General features: G+C 50.4%; 1 protein-coding gene and 1 long non-coding RNA gene across 2 annotated transcripts in view; one reads left to right on the top strand and one right to left on the bottom strand.

Annotated features, from left to right (window-relative positions):
* The first annotated feature begins 1,268 nt into the window (after positions 1 to 1,268).
* LOC135257170 (uncharacterized) lies at positions 1,269 to 2,841 on the top strand. Its single transcript, XR_010330612.1, has 2 exons — positions 1,269 to 1,501; positions 2,714 to 2,841. It is a non-coding gene; the product is annotated as an uncharacterized LOC135257170 (long non-coding RNA).
* Positions 2,842 to 3,882: 1,041 nt separating this feature from the next.
* LOC135257147 (polypeptide N-acetylgalactosaminyltransferase 1) overlaps positions 3,883 to 12,731 on the bottom strand; it is a 54,741-nt gene continuing 45,892 nt past the window's right edge. The window contains exon 9 of the mRNA XM_064339606.1: positions 3,883 to 6,173. Within this exon, the coding sequence (XP_064195676.1) occupies positions 6,027 to 6,173 (147 nt within the window). The 3' untranslated portion in view covers positions 3,883 to 6,026. The remainder of the gene's footprint in view (positions 6,174 to 12,731) is intronic.

Below are 12,731 nucleotides of genomic sequence, written 5' to 3'. Positions count from 1 at the left end.
TCAACTTCAGCACAGTTTAAGTCCAAGAAGGATGAATTGTACTCAGAGTAAAAGGACTCCTTCAGGGCCGAGTTTACTGCTGAGAGAGAGAGAGCAGGAGCGTGTGAAAACATTATGTTGGTTTGTGCATTCTGAGGTACCCTGGACTCAAACTGCATCAAAGGTATTCAGGGAAGGAAGAGGTCAGAGGTCAAGGCTGCCAGGAGACAGCGGACAGCTGTTCTGCTGATTAGAAGAGTGGTCCAACTCGGTTGAATTTTTTTCTAGGGAAGTTTCAAGAAAATGAACTTTCAGCATGTGAAATTAAAATGGTTTTTTATTATCATTTTTAAAACTTGAATCCAGACTTATAAGAGTAAAAGGATTGGCACCAGTCTGGAATGTTTGCAAGGAAATAAATGAATTCACCTAATTATTCAGCAGTGACTTCAATTTTTAAACAGGTTAATAGGAGAGATCAAATGCATAGCAATGGCTGGATAATGGGTGTCTTTTACGCAAACAAGATTAGTTTTAAACCCCTGTTCAATTAATAGTAATCCTTACAAATTCTGCCTTGGAAAAAATCTGCACTGAGTACACTTTTTAGGAAATGCTGCTGATAATGGCGGCAATTAAAGTTTTTGAGAGAGGGACCAACACAGTTTTTATCAAACGACTGCATTTAGCTGTATGCAGTGTACACTTCTATTCAATTCAATTTTATGCGTGATCTATCTACGTCTAGATCTATGCCCGTTGCTTGGCCTTCTGAAATCCTGGAAGGACTTTCATTAGCAGCATGCGACTGTCACCTGAGCTTCCAGTGTCATCCATCAGCCGGGAATGATTGCTCTGTCAGCATGACGATGCAGTGTTCCAACACATCTGGTCAGGCCATTCTAGAACAATTCCTTGAACGTGGTTCCAATTAACAACTTCTATTGTAATGCTGACGCAAATATTACGCAGGTTTTTTAAAAAGCGGACAGGTTAACGGATAGAGAAAGGACCGCAGCTGAGAAAGTGTCAAGGCGGGGGATCGGACGGACCCCCACCTGTGCCGGGAACTGAAATACGGCCGGAGAGCAGGTCACCCACCGGGCTGCAGCAGGCGTCTCTTCCGTACAGAATTTTATCTCATCTTTATCAAAGGGCGCCAATAATTCAGGAGGTTACTATATATACGCTCAAGCGCGAATATAGGAATAAAGACTGCGTCCGTCTGTGAGGTCGGTTGAATAAACAGTGTCAGAAGTGATCAGGTTTTCTCGGAAACGTACCGCCGCGAGGTGAAAAGAGGAAAGGCAGAGGGTAAACAGCTTTTGAGTCGCATCGTCTGCTTTTTCCTGTTGGTCTTAGGGGCTCTTCCTGTTTCCCATCTCGCCGCCGTTGCCATGCGTGTGTTTGTGTGCCCGCTTATCTGCGAGCACTTCCTCTTCCACAGCTCCGAGAGTTTGTTTGCATTTTAAAATCACATCAAAGGGAGGACTGTCTGAGACATTCCTGGGAGAAAGATAAGGTAAGACTGACGCGCCGTCCTCTGGAGCCCCGCGCTACCGCGTGCTCGGGAGACGCACACATCTTTAGCGCCTCCAGGACTCCTCGCAGACGCACGCACACACAAATTCCCCGAGGTCGGGATCTGTACTAGGCTGGCTGCTGCCATCTTGCATCCTTTCAGAAGCCTCGCCAAAGTAGCTTCTCTGGCATCCTGGGATTTCCTTTCACTGCCTACGCAGATCAGTGCACATTAAGCTTCACACGGGCTTAACAGTTCAATAATATTGTAATGACATTTTTCACTGACAGGGCTTGTAAGGGATTTTTTGCCATAACTGTGCACAATGCCTATCTTACTAGCAGGAATGGTGATACTGCTGATAGTGGTTCCCATTATGACTAGGAGTTGGTACAGGGGCATGGCTGTTAGCCTCCTGCACATGAAGCACATATATAGTATACGTTATGTTGAAGGAAAGGTGGGTGTTCAACACTCACTAGTGTTTAACTATGCAAATTGATATTCTATAAACAAAGTTAAACACCCCCTAGTAAAGAGAAATGCAGTAGGGTCAGAAAGTACAGGTTTGCTTAACAGGGGAGGTATTCAGGGCCTGAAAATAAGTGGTACTGTTTGTTCCATTTACACTCCAACACCCCAAAAAAAACCTTTTCAGTCATGTGTGGTTAGTTACGGACCTGGAGTGGAATGGGCTTCTCCTGCCATATGAAAAGGTATGGGGAGTGTCTGTACAATGGACATGGTTTATAAGCACTCTCTCTCTCTCTCTCCCTCCCCCACACACACACACACACCAGTAGGAATGAGGAGTATGGTACACAACAAAGAATGCAGAAGACTAACACAGCAAACCAGACTGTAAACCATAAACCAGTCTATTGTTTTACACATGCTGACCAGCAGGGGGCAAACTAGAGGTGCTCATTAAAAGATCAGGGTGGAAGCATTCGTTCACAAAAGCATTGCCTGCCAGCAGCACAGAGAAATAAAGCCCCCCAAGCCACCTCACAGCAATCCTCCCAGGTTCCTCCTCTTACCAACACTCAGTCCTGTTAGCCACAGCAAGCTGTGCTCTACAGGTGCACAGGTCTGCAGTTAATATTACAGTTAATGTATATATGTAATGCTGCATCGGTATTTAAAGTGATTATGCAGTGAATCAGGAAATGTACAGTGACAGTGATAGAGCCTGGGTTCGCATTTTAAAAGATGCTTTGAAGTGCATAGGACACAGGCATGAAATCTTGATTGCCCCATCTCTCCTCAACTACCTGCATCAGACCTTTGGAAACCACACGAAATGACACACTGTACATTCCTTCAGTGTCACAAATAAGGTACGTTGGCCTTGAGATTTACTCCCCACTATAGTCGCATCATTTATTAATCAAACAAATGAGAATAGGGGAGAAACACTGATTTAAACAGAAAAATCGCATACGGGTCAAAAGGGGGGATTTAGGAATAATAATCACAAAAGTCATCTGCACGTTCACAGAGGATACTCTGCCATGGCAGTAAAAAAAAGAAAAGAAAAGAAAATAAAAATGCATTAGCTTGCCGCCGCATCGATGGGACAGCGCTCTGACGGGCTAGCCTCGCAGCCGCTACGCCCCTCTCCGCGCGGCGGTCTCCGTCGTTCTGCGGAGAGCCGAAATGAAAACATCAATTGGAGCGCAGCGTTGGCGGCTGACACTAATGTGTCTGTTATGCAGATGCGGCAGAGACAGAGAGGCTTAGAGCCGTGCGCTGAGAGAAACCCCTCCCCCCCCCCCCCCGTCATCACGCTGTCCGTGACCAGACTGACGGCTCCATTTTAATCACAGCCACCCAAACCCACGCCGGGAGCACGCTCACCTAGGATCCTGAAGAAACCTCAGCTACCAACCTTTTCATATTTATACACTGTGCATTTCCAATCTAGTTTGTTTCATGAAGTAAAATAACATGGACTCTTTGCGATTTATTGGTGAAAATGTTTTGCTGTGAGTTGCAGTGAGCTGACTTCAGTCTACATCTGAATGGTTGTGCTCTGTCACAACACACCCCCCCACACACAAACCCACACCAGACACACACACCACACATGCAACACAACCACACACACACAACCACACACGCACAACACACACCAACCCACCACACAACACGCCACACACACAAACCACACACACCCACACACACACGCACACACAAACCCACACACCCACCACAACACAGGCGACACACACACGCACACCACACAACCCACACAACCCCCCCACCACAACATAAAACACACACACAACCCCCACCACACACACACACAGGCACACTCACACACACACACAGGCGCACACACGCACACACACACACTAAGGTAATGTAAGTACTGTAAACACTTTCTCACTCTTTATTTCCCCCTTGTAGACCAGCTCCTGCGGGAGCCCTGAAAATACAGCCATACAAATCACCAGACCCTTCAAGGTTCAGTCTCAGAAACATGAAATAAAAAGTACAAATGAACTGACATTTATTTTTAAGAATGTGTGTAAACACCCTTTTTCCTGCTTAGAAAGGAAACTGAAATGTATGAACTTTACCAAAAACTTCGGATAAAGCACATGAAGGAAGAAGATGGTGTTGGTCATTAACATCCATATTAAACGTGAATTAATCATGATGATAAAAGCAATATAATGATAAAAAAATGATATCCAGAATGAGGCTTCTGGTTGTTGATACGATGGCCCGTGTGCGCCTTCAGACAAGAGGACTCCATAATATCAGTCAATGATGCATCTGTGTTATCATCGAAAACCCTTATGGGGGGATTCCACATCACACCTGTTCATTTGCTCCACAGTTAATAATCTTCAGTCTGTAAAGGTTTCTTTTGGTCTGTTAATCCAGAAAAGATATGAGAGTGCAGTCTTTTCATGTTTCTTTGTATCTACAGAAAATAAAAAGATGAAATGCAGCTGATGTGTGGGCGTGTCCACTGTTCACCCTTCCCCGCCATTGGAGGAAGTAGGGAGCGAGGGGGGCATTCAGCTGGTTTGAAGAGTGCAAGCGGGCGTGACCGCAAGGGGGAGACCGATCTCCGCGTCACCCGGCGATACAGAGCTCCTGAAGCGAAGTCCACGCCGAGCATTTCCAAAGTGCGCCCCCCTGTGGGACCAAGCAAAGGTGCGCGATGGCCGCAATGAAACGTAGCGATGACGTGAAGACGTGCGCTCATCACACGAGAAAGGGAAAGGGCCCGAGGAGGGTCACGTGGGGAACTGTCTCAGGGTGACACACCACAGTAGATAAGCGTGGAAGCACAACTCTCTCCTTCAGACTGAAATGGAAAGACCACCATTACGGAGCAAAACAGCAAGATTAGATCATCGAGGTCAGTCACAAAATGACCAAGAAGGCAACAGTTCTGGGATATACAGAGACCTAGGTGTGTACATGTTAGCTCTATATTAACATCTTATTTAAGACAGACAGACAAACAAACAAAAAAGGGGTCCAATTTAAATTTTAAAAATAAAACTCAAATCACTTCTTTTTTTTGTGGCACTCACAAAAACTGTAAAAACAAACAAAAAAAAAATCATGTTTACGATTCATATAAAAAAATCCTACATAAAAATCGAAGATATCACAAAACTGATTATTTTGTCTTTTGATCCTATAGGAATTTAAAGTCAACCCTGTTTTTTTTATGATTGCTTCATTGTGTTCTCTTCTCAATTGGAGTTTGTTACCGGCTCCTCTCTCTGTTGAGCTTCCCCACAGTACATTGTCCTCTGACTCGACTGGCCTAAAGTATCTGTGGACAAAGAGCTTCACTCGCTCGGTCTGGCCGTGTAGTGTGTGGCTTATCCTTTTCATCCGAAGCCGTGGCCTCACTGATGACCCACACACACACACACACACACACACACACACCAGTATTAGTAGGCCTTATCCCCAGGGGACACCCTGTAGTCTCATATTCTGTCTGAATCACAGGTGTGCCCTTCAATCACACGTCCACTGATTTTTTGTACTTCCATATAAAAAAAACTTAAATAAAACAAAAATGAAGCAACGCCCCTTTTGGAGGGAAAACACACACACACACACACACACACACACGCTCAGACACACACACGCTCAGACACACGCACGCACACACGCACACACACACAAACAAAAATAACAAACTGAGGCAGTCACGTAAACAAACCGATATGCAAGCGGTACTGGGACGACTGCCTCCTAGGAAAGGCAAGTGCACATGAATCAAGTTTTTTTTTTTTCCCTCGAGCGCCCAAGTCTTTTCTCTCTCTCTCTCTCTCTCCGGCTCTCACAGAGTAATGGGGAGTTATTTATTTCTCTCTTGCAGCCACCGTGAGGGCAGAGAAGCATGCCGAGGTAGCCCAGCCGAAAAAATTTTTCCCACTCGCTCTCTCTCTCTCTTTCATTCTCTTCTTCGAATGTTTGTATTGGGAGCCTGTGTCTCTTTCTCTCTCGCTTGCCCTCCGTCTCTCTCTCCGCGGACGCGTGTTCAGAAGATTTCGGGCAACGTGACGTTCCTCAGGAGCCACTGTTGGGACCGGCTGCCGTTGCAGTCTCTGACGCTGGGCACCTGGCTGTCCTCCTCCGTGGCCTTGTCCAGACACTGGTTGCTGTTGACGTGCACTAGCGTCAGTTTCTGCAGGAACAGAGGAAACACAGAATCAAGGGTCCAATCAATCCAACAGCAAAGTCCTCAACTTTTTTTTTTAACACTCTGTTGTGATGGAGACATTAACTGCATAAGAACACATAAAAAACATAGTTGTTGCTAACTGCAGTCATTCCTATTCTTACCCTTGCAATGGGAACAGTACTCAATATAAACAAGATGGCGGAGGATTGTCACCGCCCCGCACACGCAAGCCTTCTCTCAGCGAGCTGGTCTCGCCTGCGAGCTGCGCCTCTCCTGTTGACTAAGTTTTAATGGTCCAGGGCTAGGCGCTGAGCTTTGAAGACCCCCTTCATGGGCAGCTAGCAGAGCGACTGCTTAAACGTTCCCCCCAAACACCGGGGAGCCCAGACGCTCTGGCAGACTGCAGACAGCACGGGCACCAGCTGGCACCGCCGGCATCAGGACAGCAGGAGGAAAACGGGCTTCAGGAGAGGACGGGCCTCGGCGCGGAGGGTCCGAGACGTGCAGGTCGGGGGGAGGGGCTGTTTAAGGGGCTTTATTCGGCACTCAGAGAGGGGCGACACTGACGGGCCAGCTGCAGGTGCCCCTTAAACCGTGAGCGCCCTCGGGTCAGTCCGCCTCAGCCCTCCGCTGAGCCGGGCGGGGCGGGGTTAATGGCGTGTTAATGCCGGTTGCGTACCTGTCTAATCCGCGCTGACGCTCACGCGCAGCGCTAACGCTTCTCTAACTCTGTAGTGTGCACCTCAGTGCGTGCGGAGCATTAGTGCCTTAAAGGCATCACAGAAGGCCAGCTTCCCACGCCGGCCCCGTCTGCAGACCTGTGCCACAGAGGCCTGACAGCGGCCTTCCTGGCAGGTCTCTGGAGAGGAGCTGCTGTGTTCTGCTAGGCGCGGCCCTCACATGCACTTAATCCAATGAGCCCCACTTCTAGATCTCTCTCTGCACCCCCCTCTGCACCGCTCCTGCCCACTCAGCCAGCACAGCCCCACCACCTGCATCCCTCCACCTCATCTCTCCAACCTCATCTCTCCACCTGCATCCCTCTACCCTCATCTCTCCAACCTCATCTCTCCACCTGCATCCCTCTACCCTCATCTCTCCAACCTCATCTCTCCACCTGCATCCCTCCACCTCATCTCTCCAACCTCATCTCTCCACCTGCATCCCTCCACCTGTCTCCAACCTCATCTCTCCACCTGCATCCCTCTACCCTCATCTCTCCAACCACATCTCTCCACCTGCATCCCTCTACCCTCATCTCTCCAACCTCATCTCTCCACCTGCATCCCTCTACCCTCATCTCTCCATCCTCATCCCTTCACCCTCATCCTTCCATCCGTAGCCCTTCACTTGCACCCCTCCATCCTAACCCTAACCCACAGGCCCACAGGCACAGCACTCCTGAACACAGGCCCACAGGCACAGCACTCCTGAACACAGGCCCACAGGCACAGTACTCCTGAACACAGGCCCACAGACACAGCACTCCTGAACACAGGCCCACAGACACAGCACTCCTGAACACAGGCCCATGGGCACAGCACTCCTGAACACAGGCCCACAGACACAGCACTCCTGAACACAGGCCCATGGGCACAGCACTCCTGAACACAGGCCCTTAGGCACAGCACTCCGCCAGCCCAGCATGCAAGCGTGTGTCACCGCAGCACTGAACGCCTGTGGCTCGCTTCCCTTAACACGCGGTCAGGCTAACATTTCTGCACAGGAAATGACCATCAGTAACAGTGTACAATGAAAGTTGATGGAGAGAGGGAGGTGCACCAGTGTGGAGACACTGTTACTCAGAAACATTCAAAAAGTCTTAAAAAGTCAGACTGTGGCTTAAAGATTATAAGGGATCAGAGTGAGGAGTTTTCTATTTGTAAGCGTAAGCCTGAACACTGGAGTGGAGCGAATGAGTTGCTTATAAAACACGGAGCAGAGGTGATGGCTGTAAAAGATCTAGAGTGGTGTGTGGCATTGCTCTTTGTGCACAGACCTGGCGAGCAGCTGCCTGGCTAATGAGAGCCTAACGCAGAACTGGGGTCTTGTGTCTGTAAATGCTCACTGCTCCAGCTTACATTCACCTTACCACTGAACACGCGCTTCCACGGACACTTAGGATTCAGTGGAATCACACCTTCACGAGTAACACACCCCAGCTTGACTGTGGCAATGGATCCTTCCGGAAGTTTTGCAACAGAGTGCTGTCCAGAGATTGGGAGGGGCCGGGAGATGGGTGTGGGGCACACACAAGGATAAACAGCGGCTGTGGAGGCCAATTAAAGGAGGCTGCGTTGACGGACACTCCCCGCGATGACATCAGCAGCGGGGGAGCAGAAAGCAGTCGCGCCTCGGCGGGTAGCCCGTTAGCCGAAGAGCGAGGTGTTTCTTCTCCTCCTTTCCCTCCGCAGCTCGACGTCTAACGACGCTAGAGCGGCGTGAGCGGGCCCTCGGCTCCCCGCTCTGATCTTCAGACAGAGCGCTTAACGGCGAGCCGGACCCCCCCCGGAGGACCCCCCCGAGCGCGGCCCAGCACCCGCGGCTAAGGCAAACGCTCCGAAGAGCCTCAGGCAAAGCGCGGCGGTCGCGGTTCTGTGGAACGTTCTCACACCGGGAAGCTGAGAATCACGGTTAGGAGGACAGTAATCAGAGCGCACGCTCCGGCGTGTGCGCGAACCGCTATTCTGCTGACTAAACGAACGTGAACTGCAGGGTGCGGGGGAAGGGGAGTTGTGTTGGGAGAAGATAACCCCTTGAATGGCAGTAACAAAATGGACGGTCCTGTAGAGCGTGGCGAGAAACTGCAAAAACGGGACCCTGAAAAGACGCCGGCACTCCAAACATTTTTTTTTTTTTTTTTTTTTTTGGAGTCCTTCGAGTTTTAATTACACGCGGTGGCTTTCTGAGTAGCGTCTTCTCCTCTTTAATCAGAGTGCAGCCGCTTTTCTGCTCTGGCTCGGCTCCCGCCTGCACTCCGAGCGGAGAGGGTAATGACGCCTGGTCGGCTAGTAATGTCTGCCTCTCGCCTGCCCTTTCCCCGCGTGTCATCATCTCGCTCGGCACCCCTCATCTGTGGAGATGAAGCGCCAGCGTGGAGCAGCGCTCCCCCCCCAGGAACGAGGGGGCTCAGGTTCAAATCTGAGGCCGACTGCAGCTCTTCAAACCCTCAAGCAACATTTGCAACAGCCAAATAACCTCCAGCTGTCCAAATGTGAAATTACATTTTTTAAAATAACAGTATCGTGTACATACCAGTCAAATAAGACCCTGGGTCTTTGTGAACAACACACAAGTCTTTGAACTCGAGAATAACCACCAAGGGCCAAAAACTGACGAAGCAGCTTCAACGGCCTCATCCCCTCCAAACTGCTCAGCGCCACAAACTGAATAATGAATGACTCACCCAACCTAAAATTATGTGGAGACAGTGGAGCGGCCTAAATATCCCGCGGCCTGAACGCCGACATCTGACAGGGAAAATAAACGAGCCGACTCGAGGGCAGGAGGCGAACCGACGTGCGCGTGCGCAAACGCAGCCGCTAGCGAAAACGCCGCCTGAAACGCAAGCAGCTAAACTGAGACACGGAGCAGACGTCGCTACATAAAACCAATGTGAGCTGCTGAAGTTCAGCACGGAGGTCATAACTGACAAGATGCCGGAACAGCAATGCTGGAGGTACATGGAAAATGTTCTGTGGAGATCGATTTTGGTCGATTCAAATCAGATCTGGGTCAAATACGTGTTTGTTTTGGATTCAAATACTTTTCTGGCCTGGTGTAATTGAGCCTGCCTATATGACCAGAAGGCGGGGTTTGCACTTTTTGAGAGTATTTCATTGGGTTCAAAACACCAGACAAGATCAGTAAAGCGTAGAAAAGCATTTGAATCCAAAACAAATACATATTTGACCCAGGTCTGATTCAAATGAAAAACATAAGATTTAGTGCCACCTAATAAGGAACATAGTACTTTCTTGTACTACCAGCACAGAAACACACTGACAGACCAGGCTTAGCACCAGTGCTCTGACTGAGCCTTGCAGCCGCGTGAACAGCTTTGATTTATTAGCCGAACAGTTAGCTTTCAGATTACCACTTCCGCTTGCGCTGTGACATCATCGTATTAACGTATGTTCACCTAATGAGCCTGGACTCACTGCCGGGGGTCTCTCGATGCTCAAACGCAGCCGTTAGCCGCGTGCTGCTCTCGCGCTGGTAATCAGACGCGGCGCTCCAGACGGAATGCAGGCCTGCCTGTTTTTGAGGCTGGAGACCTGCTATCTCTGATCCTGGCGCTCCCACATGCAGATGAAGGAAAGGGCCTGTTTTTAAAGGGCAGCAGACAGTCTGCCTTCCTTATTGTTGCACTTGATTCAGACAGAGTATCGGAGGGGGGGGGGGGGGTATCAGGGGAGGGGACTCCCAGCAGCAGGGGGATTCGTATACTGTACGGGCTGAGGGCCAGCCGCCCTGGAGACTGCACCACACGCCAAGTCTCCCTCAGGGAAATCCGTTTGAATTATCTCTGATATGTTTTACCTCGCCGTGGGGCCTACTTTTTCATTGTCTGCACTGAATTATGGGATTTGCAGTGATGGGGAAGAAAGGCTTCATTAACCTTGTAATGGGGTGGGAGCTCCAACGTTCTGTCAATCACTGACTTGAATGGGGTGCATTTGCATTAAGTTAGCCTCCCTTATGGACCTCTGCTGCAGATCCACACACACACAGACACACAGAGTCAAAAGCACGCACAGGCAGACGCAGACACACACACACACACACACACACACACACACACACGTGCACACAAACAGCACACACACACACACACACACACACACACACACACACACACACACAGACAGACAGACAGACAGACACACAGACATAGAGTACACACACACACACACACACACACACACACACACACACGAATGCATGCAGACACACACACTCACAGTCACACACACACACACACACAGACAAAAGCATGCACAGACACAGGGCACAGACAGAGACAAAAGCACACACAGACACACAGGTGCACACGCACAGTCACACACAGACACACACACGCGCACAGTCACACACAGACACACGCGCGCACATACACACACAGCACACACACAGACATACACACACATTCATATTAAAACTACTAAGAGGCAGTAGATACGTGTCAGGCAGTGCTGGCGACGGCTGGCGACGTGACATTTAGGGATTGATGGATTGCCTGTGACCTGGCATCCCCGCGTGAACGCCGGTGACTCCTCCTGCGCAGGGCGGGCAGTTATAACTGACAGCATCCGCTTATCAGGATCCCCATATAAGGTCGTTAAAGCTGGCTTCATCCCCGGGTCGCCAGGTGAGCCCTGGTGAAATTAACTGGGAGTTCCGGCCCCTCGGCCCCGTAGTGCTGCCAGATGAGATTCTTTGGCTCCCCAAATATTTATCAAAACACAAAAATGTTAAATGAACTCCCGTTTACATTTTCAAGACTTAACTGTTACCTCTATTTACAGCCCTCTATCTAACACTGACTGGCATACATTTTCTCTTACCCCAAGGATACTCCCCCATTCTTCACCATTCGAATGCTTTATCAGAGCTGTAAGCCCATCCACTCACTGAAAATACTTGTGTCAGCAGCCGCCTCATTCCCACACTGTGATCTGGCCAGCCGATCTGCTGCAGGGACTGCGCTGGAGGAACCGCAGATTTCCGGCCTAAACCCCCCCCCCACCCGTCCCTGGTGACTCTGTGACAACATGCCCCGTGTGACACAGCGCACGCTGATGGGGACCAGGCTGGACCGAGCCCCACTGCACTCAGCACGAGCTCCTGAACCCAAAGCGCCGCTCCGTAGCCTAGCCCCATTTCATTTCCTGAATCCCCCACAATTCAGGAAAAAAATCTCATTCTGGCAACCCTGCGGAACCTCACTCTGGCAACCCCGCGGTGGGTTTAGCAGTGCTCTGAAGGCACACTCCAGGCCAGCTGAAATCATGCGCTCACCTCACGCTAAAATAATAATAATATGAGAGCGGCCCGGGGAGAGAGCCGCCCCTGCAGCTGCAGTGTGCGGCGGTCCTGTTGACCGGGCAGAGGCGCGTTTGACCGTGCGATCTTTCTGACGCAGGAGCTTCGTACCCTGGCGTTTGGCCAGGGCTGCGCTCTGACAGTGACAGAGTGTGGAGGCGCTCGGCACGGCTGGGACGGGGTGCGGGGTGTGGGGGCACAGGCCCTCACGAAAGGAATACATGCTGAATTTCACCACAGTGAGGGAGAGGGAGCAGGATGAATCGGGGGGGAAGGGGAGCAGAGACACGTGAGTTCTTGCTTTCCTTTCGCTGCCCAGAAAGGCAATGTCAACAAACCCCAGCATCCGGCTCTCCGAGCCACTGGATTGGATGCTCGAGGCTGTCATTCTCTCCGTGTCCCACCCCCCCCCGCCCCGCCTCCTTTGCCCCTCCTCCCTCCCCCTCCCTCCCCCCTCCCAGCAGCCCCTGTGGAGGGAACCAAGGGCGCCCTGAGTCAGCTAAAGCCGGCCTGCAG

The sequence above is a fragment of the Anguilla rostrata genome, chromosome 1, assembly GCF_018555375.3.
Source record: "Anguilla rostrata isolate EN2019 chromosome 1, ASM1855537v3, whole genome shotgun sequence".
Classification (NCBI taxonomy): domain Eukaryota; kingdom Metazoa; phylum Chordata; class Actinopteri; order Anguilliformes; family Anguillidae; genus Anguilla; species Anguilla rostrata.
This window is presented reverse-complemented; position numbering and strand designations above follow the sequence as displayed.